Source organism: Rissa tridactyla, chromosome 1 (genome assembly GCF_028500815.1).
Source record: "Rissa tridactyla isolate bRisTri1 chromosome 1, bRisTri1.patW.cur.20221130, whole genome shotgun sequence".
In the NCBI taxonomy this organism is placed as follows: Eukaryota; Metazoa; Chordata; class Aves; order Charadriiformes; family Laridae; genus Rissa; species Rissa tridactyla.
Genome location: NC_071466.1, coordinates 103,183,361 through 103,204,334, shown reverse-complemented (window position 1 = coordinate 103,204,334; position 20,974 = coordinate 103,183,361). Strand labels below are relative to the sequence as shown.

The window sequence follows — 20,974 nt, the reverse complement described above, 5'->3', positions numbered from 1 at the left end:
CAACATTCACGCTCTTCACAAATCACAAAAAAAGATCACGTTGTGGCGGCCTGGGCCCTCCAAGTGATCCTGTGGAATTACTATGTGTGTAAGAAACTACCATTTATTAATACTTTTTCTGATATTACAAATTTAATTGGTAGATGGTAATTAATTTGAAAAGTTGTAGAAATTCAGAAAGTTTAAAAGGTGTTTTACTCAACGAGAATTCCAGCGTTCCTACTCCTTCTTACCTGGTCCTAACTTGGAGATAGCATATAAAAGGTCATAGTTAATGACTGGAGTAGCATCTTCTACTTGCTTCCAATCAACAGGTGGAGAGGCTGGAGGTGAAATCAAAAACTGTTTGTCTGGATTTGGCGGTGCCAAATGCGAGCTTCCGATGTGCAAAGTCTGAAAAAAAGTATAAATGCCAAAGCTGTTTCACTATTACCCACGAATCCATCATTCATGAGGAATTTTAAGGTTTGGATAGATGTTATGCTGTAACAGGCACTCAAGGTGGCAGCATGTAACTAGATTATTGAAGAGAGCTATATGAAAGACCCAGTATACAAAATACAGACAAGCCACCACATTCATTAACTCTGATGAAACATGCAATGAAGTATGCATATCTGCATCTTCTCATTATGGAGTTTTACAAAAATTTCACCAGAAAATAGCTGCCCTTAAAATACTGAAGTAGGAGGAAGCTGGATATGGGCTTTAAGGCCTAATGACAAATGGTGTTGAAACTCATTACCACAAGTGAGAGTGGTGAGAATTCTAGAAGGTATATAAATAAACTGGCTCCTTCAGGACTGTCCCTAGGGACATCTGAAACAGACACACATAGATTAATTTTTCCCATTAAATTTATGGAGGAAAATACACAGTACTACCGCAAAGCGCCCAGATTATCAGAACATGAGAGTTTCACATCTTTAGCAGCAGAGGCTAGCCAGCTATAGAGCCGCACTGATGGCGGTCTCCAACTACAAACATGTGCTAAACAAATAATTTGCAGCAGTGAGGGAAAGATCAACAGGTAGAGTCCTGAATGTGCAGCTCTGCACTTTGGATTCCCTCAGATACTACTTGAGCACGTATGCGCGTGCCTGTGTACTGTTGGCAGCGCACACTTGGCTTCCCCCACCCTGTTAAACTCTATCTTTGACTGTGCTGATTACTATCATCTACTCTCTTTCCCCAAGGTTATCAAAACAAGACAGAGGGAGACAAATGCAAAATATGCAACAGCCTCCAAATACTTGTAGCTTTGGAACAACATGTGATTCTCTAATCAAAATGAAAAAGTTAACAGCGTTCATTAGCAGGATTGAAGACCTGTGGAAGCTTATCACGAGTACATTATGCTTTAGTACCTTGTAAGGATAATCACAAAGAGACTTACCTGAGCAAAATACAGTTTTATTTCCTTTCCAAGGAACTCTGTCTTGTGCAACTGGATTCTAGCATCTGCTGCAGATAAAGGGTTACTGAAATTTATTCGTACTCTTTTGAAGCTCTTAAAATACTGAAAGGTGATATCTCTGTCGTATGTTCTAAACAGCGATTCAAATTTGGCCTGAGAAGAAAGTACCAGAGAAGAAAGTGAATATGCAACACCTTTCTTTAAAGAAATAAAGAAATTGCAGTTACTAAGCAGAGGCATACCACCACTCTTGAACATTGATGTATTTATAAAAGCTTAGATTTATTTTTCTTCTTCTCTTTTTATGAGTTTTTTTCTAACCTATCGCTTGTTTTCTGTATAGCAGCTTTTTTCTTCCTTATTAGAAAGTTTATTATTATCATTAATAAGTGTTGGACATGATACTCTGATTTAGTGACATACTAAAAATAGTCGCACTGGTCAGATATTGAAAAGAAATGCTTGTCTCATAAAATTAATATCCAAAGGCCTTGAAAAAAGTCTGCCAAGAATGCCTTTGTCTAAGTGTACAGTTTTCAAGGAAACCAACGCAACAGTTTTAATACAGAAAAATGTAAAAAGCATATTTGCAAGCTAAATGTAATTTTCTTCAGTGACTCAGCACGCATAATAAAGTTCATGAACATCTCTCCTGTTTTAATAGCTGCTACTTTCATTTAGCAAAATAAACATATTATTACTGAACTCTAGTTTAATAGCCTCTTCTATTTCTAGAACCGAATCTTTCCTAAAAAAATCTAAAGTACTAACCATACAGCTCCTGAAGGGCCTTTGACACACTTTCTGTTTTGACTGTGCGGTAAGAGTAGGAACTGGACCAAAACCTCATACCTTCATACATCTGCAGCTGAGTTACTTTGCTGTCCTATCTGCCTGAAAAGACTGAAGCACCTTTACCAACAGCTGGCTATTTCCATTTTGCATTTCGGGTTGTGCTCCTAGGGCACCTATGCAAACCCAACTTGGGTATTTTTCTTATCATTTATATGATAACCTGATTACTTCAGGATGCCAGCTCAAAGGAGAAGAAAGAAGCAGGAGGTTCTGAAGCTGCCATGCTCTTACAAAGTGTTTCAGGCTCACAATGAGAACACAGTTACCAGTCACAAGCCTTATTTCAGTCATGGCAATAGATCAAGCATTCAGATATTTTCAGATATTTTCTCTTCATAAAAGCTTATTTGAAGCTCAATACAGAGCCAAAACAAACAAGTATGTAAAAATCACATTTTCTCTCTTTTTTTTTTTTACTGTTACATTTTGAATTAGTAGAAAAAATAAACTAAGATCACATAAGAAGGCAGCAATTACTTCAATATTTCATTTTCCTTCCTGAAAAGCTCTCTTCACAAACTTGCTACAGCTGTGTATATAACCACTGTAATTCAAGAACATTTAAAAGAACAGAGCTGTCCTGCTTCTTGCTGAGCCACACTTAAGCTTTTTCAAAGTGAGCCCTGAAACAAGACCAGGACCCTGCAGACACAAAGCCCGTATTTGTTAGCCTCCTGTACTCCAGAGAGCGCTGGATGCAACCATGAAAAGTAAGCGAAATCCATGCTAAATTGCATTTCAAAGGTCACATTCAACATTTAAACTCTGAGAGTATCTGCAAGACTTGTGCAAAATATAGGTTTTTTTAAAATGTGTGCGATTATAGAGGTCATAAATGTCATGCTGGCAATATGCACTAACCAAAATGTTATTTTTGTCCTTAAGGTATCTTAGCAGTCAACAATTCGCTGTATTTTGGTTGGACTCTATGATCTTAAGGGTCCTTTCCAACCATGAAGATTCTGTGATTCTGTAGCAGGACTGGATTACTTACATTATATTAATTCTAATCAGTTAAATATAAATCTGAGAGGACTTCTTACAGTTTTAACATTATGCTCTTAACTACAGTGCCAGCCAAAAAATCCCCCCAAAAGTGTAAAGTGTACTATAAATTATGCAACTCTTACTACCAAAATTATAATCTAAACATTTACCGAAGACATATATGCAAGTGAAGAATACACTATACAGACTGTCAAGTAAGTCTAGAGATAAACTTCTGATCATTTTCAAAAACACATAGCTTAAGATCTAATAATTTCCAGAGTCAGTCATTCACATCAGAGCATACTGTTGCAGACTGGTAAGACCCAGACTCTTACATCAAATTGACATTTTCTTACAAGTCAAAAAGCTATCAAGACACCCGAATTTTAAATTATTTGAAACAGCATCTACATACTTCAGTATTCCAGTAGTACACAGCAATAAAACACAACAGATAAAGCATACCCTTGTTTCTGCTTGATTGAAGACATCACTATCTGCCACACAGGCAATCAGAGAACTAAAACTATAGTTAAAATTTCTAAAATGCATTCTGTGCTTCGCCAAAGCGATACTTGTTGTTCCACAGAAACCAATGACTTTTAAGGAAGCCGTTGGTCCTGCAGGCAGCGTTTATAAGGGAAACAAGTCCAGCCCCTCCAAAAAAAAAAAAAAAAAGGAAAGGTTTCAGAGCATCCTGTATGTGACAGCGAATTCCTGAACAAAGTCCTGCATGCTTTGAGGCAGTCAGGAACAAAATGTAAGCTGCGACTGGAAAGAGGTGACGTCAGCACATTAGTCAGCTTCCCTATGCTAATTACCAGTGCTCGGGAGGATGGAAAAAACAGCTGAGGTTTGCACAGCAGCTGCTTTATCGAGCCTCTTGCAGCATAGTTTCCACTGGTAGTAATTCCATTCAGCACTCAGACAACATGCTCTTCACTGGAATGGGACAACCCATCTTAAGATGGAAAATGTTACTGCTAAAGGACCAAAGTCTAGAGTAATAGGCTGTAATTAGCCAGGAGGAAAATTTCAAGACTTCAGAATGGAAAACAAATCCCTCAGGTCAATAGCTTTTGGTAATTCTGTGGAAAAAAAAACATGGACTGAAATTTAGAGATTAAGAGGAACTGATTTGAGAAAATACTTTTTCCCCCCATTACAGTGAGAATTAATTTTGAAGCTTTCTTCAAAGCAACTATATGGATTAATTACCATTCTCACTTTTTTAAAAAACTTAGTCTGAGCCTCATAAAGTATTGGGGTTTTTTTTAGTTTTGTTTTAGGGGGTTTTGTTGGTATTTTGGGGGGGTGGTGGTGGTTTTTTTTTTTGGTTTTGTTTCTTTTTTTGGTTGTTTGGTTTTTTGGTGTTTTTTTTGTTTTTGTTTTTTTGTTTTTTTTAAGAGGACCTTCATCAGAAATCTGCTGGTAGGGTTTTAAGAGACAACCTGAACTACTAACAGCAGTGATGAGGTATGAAACCTATATTTCTGACATTTTCTGGTTTACAGATATTTGTATTCCAGTTTCAGAACAGTTCCCAGAAGTGTCACAGGACACAGGTGGGTTTTTTCAGTGTTGTTATTTGGGATTTTGTTTGTTGATTTTTTATTTTTTGTTTTTAAAATCAAGAAGCATTTAAAAAGTCATTACCATTTAAAGTAATATATTAAGTTTAAGCTGAAGTTTTTACAAGCTATTTAGAATTCTCCTATGCAGCTTCAGATCAAAATTTATAATGAAGTTAAAATCGTAACTGCATTTAGTTCATTTTACTATAGCATAGGGCTATGACAGAAACATCACGTTTTATGAAATGCTTAGAAACAGTAGACAGGCATAAGATGAAAACCTTATTTCATAAATATTTCATCATGTATAACTATTCACATGAATAGCCTTCTCCATTTCCACGGGCTCTACTTACTTGTGTAAAGTTAAGGATGCTTATTGTGCCACAGGTTAATATCCCCATTTAGTAGTCAAACTCTCTACTATTGTCAAGTTATCTTAGTGAAAAAGTTACCTTAGCGTGAAAGACTACCCAGACCAACTTCCTAGCTCCTTTCCTTAGAAGCCCTTGCTTAAAAATAAGCTCAGCTCAGGAATAAAGAAGGTGCTCTGAAGGACAACTCAACAACTGGTGTAGGTGCTGTCAGTGAGATTAAACTCAACTCTGAAATAAAGTAATGGTAACAAGCCTCCAGTGCTCCAGGAGCACCTAACATACTGGGTGCCCGAAGGATAGAAAGATAGGAAGAAACAACAGCTTCTTTCACCTCCCTGAGCTCCCAGGAAGATGGGATGCAGTGGCTATCCAGACACTCAACACTTCCAAAATCTGGACTGGGCACACATACAGTGAGAACAGGTCTGAGTTCCCAAGCTCATGACATGTACCCAGAAACACAGATACTTAAGAAAAGGATTCATAAACAGCCATCAGACCAAGCAGTGAACCACCTGAGCTCACACAGAAAATCATGCCGAGTATGTCTTGAATCCTGCCCTTGCCCTGGAATTAGGTCGCCAAGTGTCTTAAAGACTTCGGAAGTGGAAGCACCAAGCATGACTCCATAGACCAGCGGTCAGGATGCTCATCTGGAAAATATGGCCATGAATCACCTGAGCATGAAAGAAAAACAGGCTTTCCACATCCTAGGTGAATGCTATAGCTACTGATAAGAAAGTAAAGAAGGTCCCCCCTTTAACCTCCTACTGAGTCAGAGTCATTTGGCATACTCTGAGGCTATCGAGGGGACTGCAGCATCTCTGTGGGTGGCTGGTGGAAAGAAAATTTCTTTTGTGGAGCCTCACAGGGCCTACACAGGAGGCAGTTTGAGCTGCTCAACAGAATGAAGCCTTTGGCAACCTAGCTGCAGACCTTTATATAGCTAAGCATGTCAAAACTTCCTAGCAGACCAGTGATTGTAAAAGTCTTCAGAAGCCCTATTTTGGACTTCACAGCTTAAAGCAGGACAGGTAGATCCTAGACACTTGCATGCCTTTGTAAGTCTAGACTTACATGTTTATGCACAGATCCCACTAACAGCAAGACATTAAAAATACTTCTGATTTCTATCCTCAAGGCCACCTACATGTTACTGAGACCCAAGGAAAATTACTTTACAAGTCTTACTTCAGCCATCTTTCAAATATAATGTTGTCATCTAAAACAGGACTATAGCCTGCTGTATTACTGTGTTAGCTGTAAACAAACCAACCATTTTTGAGAACATTTAACACTATTTTCACACTGTGTTCTCCAGATTTAAAATAAACATTGAGCCTTCTACTGATACACACTGGGTTTTTACTTTGCTCATTTAAAAAGACAAAGAAAAGAAACCAGTCCTAGTCTGTTCCATTTCACCATTATCATCATTATTTTTTTGCTAAGGTTGTGTCACCAACCACTCTTAACGAAATGATTCAGGCAAAAAGAGATGGTTGCATACTAACACTCCATTCACAACACAAAACAAACCGATAACTAGTATCCTGGGGAAAAAAAATAAAAAACCACTTTGAAGTGGTCTAATATCCTTACTGCTATGCTTGATTAGAACAAAAATGCAGTCTACAATGTCTCAATTAGCGGATTAAATAAACTATGCTGAATTATTAAAAAACAAACAGAAAGACTTACTTTCTCAAAAGAAAAAAAATTCTCACTACCCCTGCTTCGTTTACTGAAGTGTTATTTAAGGCAGCATCATTATGTTGAGAGCCCTGAAATCTATTGTAGAAACCAAGAGTCGAAGTTACAAAACCACCATTACAAAATCCTGACAGTGTTGCAATGTTTCTTCTGTGGTATTCAGGTCTCATAACATTTGTTAACCACATGCTAACAAACTGTCTGGAACAAGAACATGGCAAGACTATCAGAACTTCTGGATTTGATGTTCTAACACTATCAGAGAGCAGTTTTTCTTCTCCCTTGTCCTCAGGGAGTTTGCTGCTTTCTGCCTTCTCTTAGAGACTCCCTAGTGACCTACAGAAAGAGAACAAGGGCAAGGAGATGATCTGCTCAAAGATATATGCTGTCATCCAGATACCAAATAACGTCTGATACTAAAGAACTTCATCAGTACAAAGGGATGCTCTGTACTTTGGGGAACAAGAATTGGGGGAACTAAATGGGTAGGAATAGTATGACATGACAACACGGTCAGCTCTGCTTTCTCAGGTTTCACCCTTCCCTTGACAGGTACAGATTCTGAGGCTCAAGTTTTAACTAAAAATTGCAGACAAGATGCTCAATGAAGACCTAAAGTACTCCCTAACATCAACATCACCTAACAGATCTTCCATTAGTAGCACTTCCAAGGCAGAGAAATGTAACAGAAACCATTTTTTAGATTACTTTTGGGTGTGAAAGGAAAAATAAGGAGTCAAATGAGCATACAGAATAGTAGGAATACAAAATGACTGAATGCCATAAATAGTCACATAATTTAATCTCTTCATGCAGTAAAATAGGTAAGGCACAGAAGAGGAGGAAGTGAGACCGCAGAAATAGAAAAAAGGCAAGTCACAAAAGTGACTGTTCATTGCTGATAGCTACATTAGCAAATCTAACAATATGAGGAAGAAAATTAACATGAAAATAAATGTGGTGGTAATTCAGTAACCTAATAAAATGATCACCTACAAGGTACAAATCAGAACAATATAGTCCATTCTTTTCTCTCATCCCTGTCACACTTTCACAATTGCCCTTGGAGGGTGCTCCTTATGTAATCCCTGTACTCCCACTATATATACTTGCTGATGTTTTTCTATCAACATATAGTTTCTATTCCTGTCTTCATGTTAATTATCTTACCTTAGCCCTTACTTACGACAGGGATAAACATCTTGAAATTATCTAGAATGAATAACCATACTTACTGGTTTCATTTTCCTAGTGGTTGGGAAAGGAGAGGGAGGGGCAGACAGTAAAGTACAAACAGCTTCCAGAGCTATCCATGCACGTCCAGGGTCAGTAAGCTCTGCTCTGTCTGCACTAGCACGCACCCGAATTCAGGCGACCTTCTAATCTGCACTGTTCCATCAGCGCAGGAGCAGGGGTGCTATGTATCTGCACAGGACAGGCACGTTGAAGGAGAGAATGGGAAAAGCTAATAAGCGTTCCTGTCTAGAACTTAACACTCATCTAGAGCGTGGCTTCAGCACACATTCAGGTAAAAAAAGAAAATCCCCAGAACTCAGACCCACTCAAAAAGTAAAGTAGTTTAACGTATGAAGGGCTAAAGAGCACATGTCCTTGATGAAGTATTTTTCTCTACTGCCTTTAAGGGTGCTCTGCAAACTAACACTGCCATCGGGAAACAGTAACATTCTCCATCATTGAAAAACCTTGGGTTTTCCCTTGGGATTCAAGAAGTGCGTTGTTTTCACATAGAGGTTTGTGTTGTGAGGTTTGTTTTTTTTTTTGAAACCCACTTGATGAGCAAGAGAAGTCAATGCTGGCTCAACCAAAGAGCCAGGAGTGAGGGCAGTGAGTTAATTCATTTGCCTTAAAATGTCAGCACAGTTCTTAGTCTCATTTTACAAGCCAAAAATTAATCACTACACCCTCAAAAAAAAAAAAACCACAAACAAAAACCTCCCCGCAAAACAAGGACAACTGAAAAGAAACCTGGACATGACTTTTTTTTTTTTTTGCAAGTCTGACAGGATTTGATATGAAGTAAAATTAACTGGCAGACCGATCATAGTTGAGTATACTTTTCCTCCTTAAAATCCTTACAATAGCCTGAGCACTGGGAGACTGGCACCTTTGATGTCTAATCCAGAACACTGGAATGGCTATACACCTACTCACACAGTAACACAGCCCTTAACTTCGCCATACAGATTTCTCCCATGCGCCAGGCAAACCCAGATCAGAAACACAGGGAGAAGGGAGACTGAATTATCATACAATTGAAAGTGTTAACGGACAATTTCTTCTGATTTGTGGTTATGAAAAACCTTAAGTTTTTCAAAGTTGTATGCTCATTGATTTTATATTCTACGCATTCATCAGAAAGATATTACAAGCGAAATAAGTATATGCACTGCATTAGTACATCAGCACAGAAATAATCTGCAAGAAAATACTTTCTTAACAAGCAAAGAAAAAGGCTTTAGTATTACAGAATAAACTGCACAAATAACATCTTCAAATTTAGTTACAGTAAAGAAATCACACAGTGCACAGCAATGCAAGTACACAAACTGGTTTTCCAAATTACACAGAGCAATGTGCAGTGTACTAAGTCAAGGTAACACCCACACAATGACAAAATGGAAAAAGGGGCATGAAGCACAAAGTTAAGACTGTCATCATCAGCTCCTCTCATTAACTTTGTTTATAATATGGAACGGCAAACACATGACCATTGACTATTTCATATGCTTACAAGTATTTTAGTCACCAGAATTTCCAGTCATAAAAATAGAGACAAAAATTTGTGCAGTTTTAAGAAAATTTAAGCATCTGTTTCCATATAATATGGTACACAAAAAGAAAGCCTATCTCCCTGTATTACATCAAGTTATGTCAAGTACTATATAGGAGTACCATTTGAAAAGAGTATTCAATGGCTATAAAACTCTGAACTATTGGACAATATTTTCATATCTAAAAAGCAACTTTTCAGAAATAAAGCTTCAATACTTGACAGCAATATTCATCAGAGCACTAGTTCAGCACAATTATCACTGGCATACTTTGTATGTTAGCAGAGATACTTATTGCAGATAGACTGCAATGACTAGACTCAGCTGACAAAAATTAAAGGCCAGGCATCTGGTATGCGGTGCCACCTCTGTTTTAGATTCCTAGCTCTTCCAGAGGAAGAGCTTCCAAAGAGGAAACAGAGCAGAGGAATGAGTGACCATTTTCCAAGATGTTAGGCAAAACATGTGAAACCAAGCAGAAAAGCTCTAAGATTCTGCACCTGTACTAACACGGCACACACGCTTAAGACGCAAGACTCAAACACCTTTATATGCCTAAAATTATAGAAGGATAAATACCAATCAAAACAAGTTTAAAAAAAAAATCTCTAGCTGTTTCTCCTGTATTTATTTGTTTAAATTCATGAACTGATTCACTTTAATTACAGAATTATCTACAGGCAGTATATTTACAGTAGAAAGAGCATACGAAACACCCAGTCTTTTCGCAGTAACTGGGTAGGAGGACTGAAAGAAGGAAGGAGAAAGTTCTTGCAAGGTCAATCATAAACATTCCCCCCACCCCCATCACTGAAAGAGAACTTGGTTTCAAATAAGCAAAACAAACCCTAACAATTCTATGATTCTATAACCTTCAAGAAAATAAGATGCTTTTTAAAAGTGGATGAAAATACTTTAAAAAGACTGTCCAGCAATATTATAGTTCAATCCATTACATAGTGGGAGGGGAGGGGGAAGGGCTGCAAGAAAAAAAAATTTTCACAAAGTAAAAAGCCAAAGACCAAGATGATAATCTTTAACCAAGACAAATGTAAACAAGATTATTCCCATGGCTGGATGCAGTTGCAGTGTTGATTATTTATTTCTATTTAAGGCAGAGAGAGGAAAGAAAAGGTGACGGGGACAATAGTACAGTCTATAACTCATCATGGAAGCGGTCCACATGCCACACTAGAAAAGGCTAACTATGGAAAGGGAAGGGCAGGAAATCCTTAAACAACTCTTCCCTTCTAACTTAAACCTGTTGAAGGCTTCTATAAATGTAGATATCTATATAAATCCTTTCCTCAGAGTGAAGATTTAAAAAGGGGAAAGAGTAAAATTCTCTAAAGATCATCTATATTTATTATGAACTAAAAAAGAACAAGGGCTTTTAAACTGTGTTAATAGGCCATTTTTGCATACTATAGAAAAAGCACTTGTAAACTATTTACAGCAGAATTGAATGAAGTTATTTGTTAAAAAAATGTTCCCACACCCCCCAAGATATAAAGTAATATCTCATAAGCACTGTATAACTATGAAGTAAAGGAAGCATGAGGTATTCTTCCTATCACTATAGCTAGGAAAAATCACCAGCAGTCTGACCTTTTCAAGGTTATTTATTTGAATACTAGTGTGGGAAAAAAATCTAGACAGTAATTAACAGATAGGTGGATTTGGAAGATGAAACAATTTAAGAAAGAATGGGACATGCTATATACATCAGCTAATAAAATAAAAACGGCCCTTCAGATAATTATTTCTTGAGTGAGGGGGCACCTTCTGAAGATGAAGAGCACTTTGTTTTGTAAAGAGACAACAGCTGTAAAGTTATTTATAAGTTAGATTCAGCAGAGGGAGAGGTCTAGGGGATAGGGCACATGCTTAGAGTGGGATTCATGCATTCTTTAAGCACGTCATACATATTCTGACACTTACCACAGCTGGAGTGCTGCGCTCTGATGCTGCCTCTGCACGTCGTCCGTGCATTAGGGTGAGCTAAGGGGCACTGAGGAAATGCTGGTGCTGGGCTTGAACACCGATATCTAAAAGATACCATGTTTGAAGACTGAACAGGAACCAAGTTTAAAAGAAATGGGCCTTTAGTGTTAATCTAGATATATTTAAATTTAGACGGGGTGTAAGTAGAACTATCTTCAGCAGTTGAAACAAGAAGTGATGAGGAATGGAAGTTCTTGCAGTCACATTGTAACAGCTTACAAGGAAGGATGTAGACAGAGAAAGACACAGGAACCAAGTTCCCCAAATATCTCTTGGGGCAAGAGGAAAAAAGACACCAGTAAGGGATCCGGTACCGTATTACAATCCAGTTCCACAACTGAGAGTAATTTATTCAAACCCTATCAAATGGATGCCAGTGTGGTCAAAGCTCCCCAGTATTCAGGCGTTCCAATAGCAAGTGGACGCCTTAGAATTGCTGCCTTCCACCCTGGAGCTAGAAGCAGCATCCACAACATGAATGAAAAATGCTAACAGAACACTGAAACTAAGTTTGAGTTATGATTTTAAAAATCCATTCAAATAAGTTGGGAACCATTTTGATAGATACTTAAGTACATTGATGAAGACATGCTATATTTTACAAAACAGGAGTTTTTAAAAACTAAATTTTGAGATGATTGAGCAGGGTTATGATCCAGATTGAAATATGAAAGACCGTGTCTTTTAAATATATATATGTAAAAAATAAGTTAGAATAAAAGCTTGATGTCAACATCCTAGCCTTTCAAATGTTGCTAGAGGAAAAAAAAAAAACCACACATATATTTGTCCAGCTCTCTGGCTTTACAAAACACACACCAATCACTGCAGGATTAAAAGGCAGGTAGCATTTTTGTTCAATATTCTTTCATATCCATTGAAACTTTTCTGAAGACCAAAAAAAGTCAAGATATTTTTATCTCACTTTGTACATTCTATATAATGAAGGAGATAATGATAAAAAGGTCAGTACTGAGTAGAAAAAGCAGAAGGAATGAATCTGTGTCAGCTAATCTTTATTCCCCTACTCAACATCTAAATCGAGAGTTACCATTATAAAGCATGAATCATTGCATATTAAGGCTTCAGATAAACCAATTTAAGAAGCCTAAGTACTTTTTCTTTGAGCAACCAAGGTCTTGTTTTCAAATATTTTCTGAAACAATCAGACAGTGTTTTAGCGGTTTCCAGACCTATGACCAAGGATCTCTGGTAGGTATTTTGGATCAACTGGTTAGACAGAGAGTTTCAAAGTTCTCTAATGCAAGAAAACTCTGAAACCAGCGCTGACGTTTCTACTGATGATTTTGGAAGCTGCTAGGAGCATGTCACCAACCTGTGTTTTGGTATGACTTGCACCATTGCCTCTACTCCTCGAGTCCATAAAGTCTATTGCAATATGACATGTCTATAACGTGTTAAGTGAAAATTTCAAAACGTGACATCTGATGGTAGAAATCAAAACCCAGTCATTCTTATCTGATTTTACTCAAACCAGACTATAATTCTGAGTTGCAATGAATCTTCCATGATGACACTGGGGAAATTAAATCAGTTCACCGTGGCTAGTTAAACAAAACAGTAGTAAATAGGGAAGGATAAAACAATATTCACTCCTCACTTGCACCTGTATTTTCTCATCAGAAGGTCTTGAAATTTTGCAATCTGGAGTTTGTCCAAAACAGATGGACGCTCCTCAAGGCTAATGAAAGTAGAAAAAGAGGCAGCTTGGGCCATCACTGCAATAAGCATTCTATTTACTTCCCCAAGATAACAGCAAGGTGCTACCTTTACTCAAACCAGTGGTCTTGGTGGTCCCCCCCCTCCCAGAAGCTGTTTCTCAACATTACTCTGGTAGACTTTTGAGAATTTGGGTATAGTCTTACACTCCAAGATAATACACAGGTGTCATTCTATGGACTACTCCCCCTCACAGATGGACTACAGCTGATTCAAAATCTTCACGAGCTATTATTATTCTTTGATGACATTTGCTGAAGCAGCATACTGGCTTGCCTACAGTCCAATTACTTTACAGCAACTTTGGAGTGCTTTCATTTGAATAAAATATCACGGAGAATGGTTTGGAACAGTCAATCAGTTTTTCCTCAGGGGATCTCCAAAACTTGTGAGACAATTTTATTTACCATTTAATAATTCTTGAGAGTTCCAACCTTATTTCTTCTCCCTTCAATTAAAGTTTCACCTATAAGAGACATGTGAATTGCAGCCTAGGCTTGCTCCAATGAATGCCAGTTAACTTCCTAATTTTCTTGATCTTAATTCAACAGCTTTTCACATGACAGAAGGAAAAAAAACAAGCTTCCAGAAGGTTATCTGCACCTATTGCTATTATTTCAAAAGGAGAATAAAGAAGAAATCCTACTCAAATTAGTTCTTAATGCAATTACAAACATTTATTTGAAGTCTGAAACTACAGAGTGTACCCTGAAGCTGTATCTCCTTTCAGCAGAAAGCCATAATGCCAAGGGATCCAGAGTTTTGACCACAGAAGTGTGCAACACCTATGGACGTCAGCAAGGCTTCTATGAAGCCAAGTGCTGAATTCAGCCATTTCTCCGCACATAGAAGCTATCCACTCCACAATTACTCCACTGAGGGATTAAAAAAAGATTCAAATAACCCACTGATGATTTTTTTTAAACACAGATTCCAAATGCACTGCCAAGAAGGAAAGTAGCTGTTTTTACTGAATAGACTCTTACAAGATTATGTTTTTAATCGGAGCTTAAAATACATGAACTGTTGTCATGCTTGCATTATGTAGCCTACATATGTTCAAACAGAATATAAAGAGCTGTGCTCTATCACAGAAAGGCTATTTACAGATTCGATGTGTGACAGTTTTCCAGCCAACCATCTGAAAAATAAATACCTACAGTGTGCTTATTCCTTCCTTGGAAAAATCCATGACTTACACTTACATTTCCAAGCATTAAACACTGAATTCCTGTTCACTGACTGGCAACATAAAAGTGGTAATTTGGAAATTCCACTACAGAATATTTGAGTAACCAACTAGACTCATTTAGAAAACTTTTTAATATGGCAAATATATTCCAAAATTTAAAAGTCTTTTTTCAACATATTTCCATTCCTGCAAGGAATTTACTCAAATGATCCATAGTAAATGCACTACAGTTTTGCCTACATTAAAGTACTCTGGAATGAAATAAACATTTTCATACAGTATATTTACAAGCAACTATTTTTCTATTCATTTAAAAACACCATTCCACCTGGAAAAATGGCTTCTAAGTGCTAAAAACTAGCATCCAAAAGTCTGCAAAATTACAGTGCAAAGTAGAATAGTGGACTTACAAAAAAAGAGTAAGTATCTTAGTATTTTATATCCTGAGAGCATTTTAGAAGAGAAACAATTTCTGTTTAATTAAGTTGGTTTCATTGAGAAAAATATTTTTAATAAGAAGCAATGCCAGAACAGATAAATCTGTCCATATGGACAGATTATACAAACAGAGGCTACTCAAATACTCTAATACCTGTGCAAAACAGCATCTTAAACTGAACACAAATAAGCCTGCTGAGGAAAGAGTGGAGTCCTCTTAAGAAAAATCTCCAAGAAACCTGTCTACTTTGTTAAAGAGATGACATTTTGGAACAAAGGTGTTAACCTGAACTGAGCAATCATGATGCTCAGTTGTCACTAATTCACATAATGCCACTTGAAAGCCTGATCAGCACTAGAATTCCTTCCTACTCATCTATACTTCAAACCATCCTGCATTTGGAAGCTACAAACGATTCAGTCCAGAGTAGCTGGTGTCTCTTTGGAAGACACAAGAACAGAGTAAAGAATATTTACGACTACTGTATACCTAGAAAGTATATTAAAAAGCCCATAAAGTTTGTTCTCACCTGGAAAGCAGAAAATAGTCATTAGCAAATAGCATCTTAAAAGGTTAGGAATTTCTGAGGAACACTCTATGTTCACTTAGAGGATTACTAAGAGCCTATAACCCTATATTCAGACATCATTCAGGGATAATCTCCTCAGGACATTACTTAATCCTTTAAAGAATGATCTGGAAAAAAAGGCATTGTTTATTGTGTTTTGCTTTGAAAGAGCTCCTTCAAGCATGTATAAATCCACAGAAGAAAAATGTCCCTTAAAGTGATAGAGTTTTGTCAAAGTCATCAGGCAGCAGGCAAAAAGTACACTGTCTTGAGCCTCTTGGCAAGCTTCAATCAAGTATGATATCAGGATAAAGGGTTAAAGAACAGCATTTGTGATAAAGAGTTGCGTGAAAATATCAAAGACTGGGCAGGGTAGGAAGACCAAGAAAGAAGCATGCAGAACTTGGTTGTCAGCTATTTTGTTTGGCAGAAGCCAGCCAGGCAGCTTATGTGGGCCTCCAGACAAGCTAGAACAAGTATCAGAGTACGCCGCAGGATGTAAAGAAGAGAGAATTCACAACTTTGTAGAAGCTGGTGGCCAAGGACACAAATACAAAGCAAGACACACGTTCGTTCCACAGTCTGTGAAATATGCTCACTGTGCAAAGGAATCTGCAAGCTTTAGGGGCTCACTTAATCCACATGCTATAATAAAATTTTGAAAATAAAAATCACTGAAGTTACCTCAGGAAAAAATGTTTTCTTGGTTTTCTAGGAGTTTCCAGAGCTCGAAACAAGAACGAGTGAGGGCTAAAGATACTTTAGAAGGACCACCTCCTAACTTGCACATAAAAGCTGAAATGCATACTGAGCAAGCAACACGAATCTGAAGAGTATACTGACATGCATGCTTTTGGTTTTAAGAATCATAGAATGGTTTGGGTTGGAAGGTACCTTAAAGATCATCTAGTTCCAACCCCCCTCTCCATGGGCACGGACACCTCCCACTAGACCAGATTGCTCAAAGCTCCATCCAACCTGGCCTTGAACACCTCCAGGGATGCTCCAGCTGGGGTCTCACCAGAGTGGAACAGAGGGGCAGAATCACTCCCTTGACCTGCTGGCCACGCAATGAGAATGCAGAAGGCAGAGGGGACAGAAAGAATTACAAGTAGCTATCTGGAACATGGTAAAGTGGACAAAAATTAAGGAGAAAAAAGGTATCCAAATATATGGAGAAGTGCAGTGATAGGTTCAAGCTTGGTTCTGTATACAGAGCACAGGAGGACAGTGTTCAGATCAATGGTATCTTCCACGACTACGAATTAACTTCTAAAAGCCCTTTCTTGTCATTAAAATCTTCAGATGTATTTAACTGGAAATTAGGCACCCATCCACTTTCCAAAGAAATTCAAAGTTAAAGTTGCCTAAGTGCCATTCCTTTACATTGCCCTCTTTCAAAAAATAGCCCAGTAAGTTAGCAAGACACAGTTCAGTACAGCTGAACAGGAAAAGTGAATGTAACAGCTTTCACTTACCAAAGTATTCAACCTATTCCACTAGACCTAACTGGTTTAATCAAGAATATATCCACACACAAGCTATTGCCCACAAAAAAAAACAAAAAACAAAAGCACCTAACAAACAAAAAAACCCAAACAAACTTCCTATGCATCCCCCTAAAAGAACCTGGATGTAATCGTCTTTGGCAGAACCAGCTCTCATCAAGGAAGAGGAAGCAGCAAAAAGTGAGTCTTGTCAGTCATTCAATATTCACAGCTTCATATCTATGAAAGGATGTCGTTACGTCCAAGCAACTCCCTTCCAAACACCAAGAGCTTCCCTAGGCTTTTGGATCAACAGCCTGTGTCACAAAAAAACACTGCAGGATTTGCTCCAAGGAAGACTGAAAGCTGTACACTCACTCACCCCACATGCTTTTCTGGCATTTCTGATATACCCTGTTAGTCTTGAATGCTATAATCATTAACACCATTCAGATCACACTTGCCAGTGCAAAGAGCATGAAACTTGACACACCTCAATACATTTACACGAGTGAACCACACAACAGACCACAGAACTTGGCTAATAGTTACACTGATAACATGCCCATCCAGTAAAGAAATACTTGGACAGTTTACTGCATATATAATTTTCCATCAGTTCTCTGAACAACAGTTATCAATACTGCAGTGTATATACACTGTCAAATACATAACTCGTGGAGTACTGATGCAGAAGCCTCCATTTCTATAGTTAAGCTGTCTCAATTCTGCAGTCTTTGACTTTGCTTTGTTGTTACCTGGAAAGTAAAAGCCTCACAGTCAAAGGAGAGAAGGCAAGTAACAGTTTCAGAAGAGTGTCAAAACTCTCTATTTGTGAAAAAGCCCCCCCCTTTTAAATTATGTCAGCAGGAGAACACAGGTAGAAGAGGCAAGTTCAGAGAAGAAAGTAGAGAAATGCCCTGAGCATCTTAAAAATTTGAAGATTTCCCCCAAAATACCCACACCTTTTGTCTGATGTTAAATTTTGTATTTATTTCAAAAGAAGCATTTGTAGAAAGCTATGAGAAAGTAATTGCTTGCTATTCTAACTATAGCTTTCCTTATTTATGCCACATGATTTGTATAAAATCATGGAAAGCTGCACTATTTCCTGATAGCAGAAGGCAAAGGGTGGGCACTCAAATATTTCTTTGACTAATTGATTCCACTGGGTTTTCCATAAGTGATTCATGGCTGTACTCAACTTTCCTGGAAAACTTTTCACAAAGTCTGCACAGTATGCAAAGCAGCATATTCTCATTGTCTAGTTTCTAACTGTGAATCTTTGAGACTCTCTCTTTAGAAGCAAGCAGCATGTTTTAGTGACTTCATTCTATCAAACATGATTTTGTTAACTCAAGCACTCCTATATCCAGAATAACTGACATCACAGCAAACATGCACACACTTGTCTTCCTAAACAAGTTACTCCAGGCTTACACACATGTAACTACTTCAACATGTAACTAGACTTAGTACATCCTTTAATAGTCTGTTTTATCCTCTCTTGCCCGTCCTGATCCTGACATCTCTATTTTATGTCTTGATTCCGCCACCAGTTAAAGATGCCATAACATTGCCACTTTCCTAAATGAAAGGAGGATCAAGTCCTTAACTGTAAGCTCCTTTTAGAAGGGATTTATCACTGTTTAGATGTTGCTGCCAAAATGACACAAAAAAAAAAAAACCCCAAACTATCAATAAATACAGTTACCTGTTTAATACAACTGAAGGTAAGACTATGAGGACGGGTTACAGCAATTTGACTTTATGGCAACCTCGAAAGCCAGACGCTGTTAGGCTCCAGTGAAAACAGTAACAGTTCCTGCAAAAAGAAGCTTTAAAGAACAGCGCTGTCAGCAGATCTAATGCCCTTTCCATTAACCCAGAAAGGGCTACTGTGTTTAAATAGCAGGACACTTATCCTCTATCAGTGTGCATGTGGGAAGAGAAAGCAGTAAAGTATGTACATTTGCATCCCAAATCCATAGACACAGTCATAAACACAATTGGAGTTTCCCACACAATTCTTCTTGCTTCTTTATAGAAAGGTGGTAATTGTAAACTCTGGCCTAATTTAAGATTTAGGTGAAAATGATGTTCCACACAGCAAGAAATTTACCTGGCCTTTTAAGAGGAGCATCTCTGAGGAAATGTTCTCTGCCAAATCCTCTGAGACAGAAGCCCTGGGAAACAGGGTAGGTCGAGGACAGGGGGTGGAGGGTGCGTGTAATTTGATTTTGTTTAAAACTTTTGACGAGAAATCTAAATGCTTATTTTCAATGATCATCTTTCCCCAAAAATATTATGAAAAAAGCAAAACATATGCATATTTTTCGCTCCATTTCCTATATATCCCCATTTACTAGAACTCCAGCCCTAGATGCCCTAGGAAACAGGATTTTATTGTTATTTTTTTTAAAGGAAATTTAGAAGGAGCCTCTCTGAATACTTGCATTAAGAGTTTGTTCTTTTCTTGGAAGTCACAACAAAGAGTTTATTTACATACAGGGACTGTGAAATAATTACAAGTTCCCTGAAACTACTTGCCCAACCGGTTTCTAAAATCCCTTGTGGTGTCAGTTCCACACAGCACACACCAGTGAGGCTGACTTCAGTGCTTGATCAAAGTTCTGGTTACCCTCTGTCTGATCAAGCCTAAGCCAAGAGGGTACTACTTAAACAAATGAGTCTTCAAAGTAGTTCCCAGGACCATCATCTCCTCCCATTTTCATTAAGAAATTTAAAGGAACTCAATTTTGTTTAGTATGCAGATAAGCTCCGGGTATAGTAAAACCGCATGTAACATCATTTCACATGATTTATATCTGGGTTGCTGCCTCTGTGCAATTCAATGGGTAACAGGTTGATTTCTCTCACCAGACATTCTTTCCTGCTTAAAAGGGCAATCGATTACCCAATTACTCCCTTCCCAGACAGTGTGACAAAGCACTGCTCACATTTCTCATAGCTTGAATATCACTTACAAATTTCATTTTGATGAGAGCTTTACAGTCCTCGCTTCAGGCAAGTTCTGCTGGGCTTCCAGTAAGACCCCATTTGAAATTACTTGAAGTGTTTACACTCTACGCTCTATTAATTTTTAACAATTTTAGAAACATAGGTTATTACACACATAATTAAAACAGTGCTATCAAAATAGGTTTTCAATGTTATGAAATTGTTCCTGTTTCTCAGTGAAGGTTAAATAATAAGGAAATTTCAGTACGATATTAAACACGGATGCAATTTCTCAGGTTTCCCTACTGCTTTCAAATTTCTTGTCTACTTGTTCTCATAGTCCCCAAAACCCTATTTTGGATAATACAACCACAAAGCCTTTTCTCCGACCAGGGAAGAAAGGCTGACAGCTCCCTTCAGGGTGCTGCCCTGAGCTATTCTTAGTCTGTTTGCTATTAATGCCACTCTCCAAGGTATTTCTGAGGAACTTCATCAAGTCACTGCAACAATAATGTCCTAGTCAGAGGAAAGACTACGATTGTATACTTAGCCTTTAAGTAAATACAGAAATAAAGACACCTTTCACATGTGAACAGTTAAGGCTTATCATTTTTTCCAGATGAATTGGGTTTTGATTGAACTACTTCTGTAAAAAGCTTGGAGATAAAGCGTTTCATTTCACAAGTTTGACTATGAGGAAAACACACTCGTGCTCAGGTGCTCTTCATAAAAACAGTTTGTGCATGATTAACAGATACTCTTTTAGGAGTCAGAGTTTCATAAACGCTGTTTTTTTAACCACCACAGACTGGTCACTTCTTCTCAAAGCCACTTGATTCTGTCAGCTCTAAGGAAAGCGCTACCT

General features: G+C 37.8%; 1 protein-coding gene across 2 annotated transcripts in view; it reads right to left on the bottom strand.

Moving 5' to 3' along the window:
- Positions 1 to 20,974, bottom strand: part of RCAN1 (regulator of calcineurin 1) — a 46,990-nt gene that overhangs the window by 10,055 nt on the left and 15,961 nt on the right. Inside the window, exons 1-3 of one of the 2 annotated variants that reach the window (XM_054218674.1) lie at positions 3,728 to 9,035; positions 1,397 to 1,570; positions 234 to 393 (exon numbers count right to left, since the gene is read on the bottom strand). In XM_054218674.1, coding sequence (XP_054074649.1) covers positions 234 to 393; positions 1,397 to 1,570; positions 3,728 to 3,814 — 421 coding nt within the window. In that variant the 5' untranslated portion in view covers positions 3,815 to 9,035. Of the gene's footprint in view, positions 1 to 233; positions 394 to 1,396; positions 1,571 to 3,727; positions 9,036 to 20,974 lie in introns of those variants that run through there. The other variant, XM_054218665.1, reaches the window with a different exon arrangement.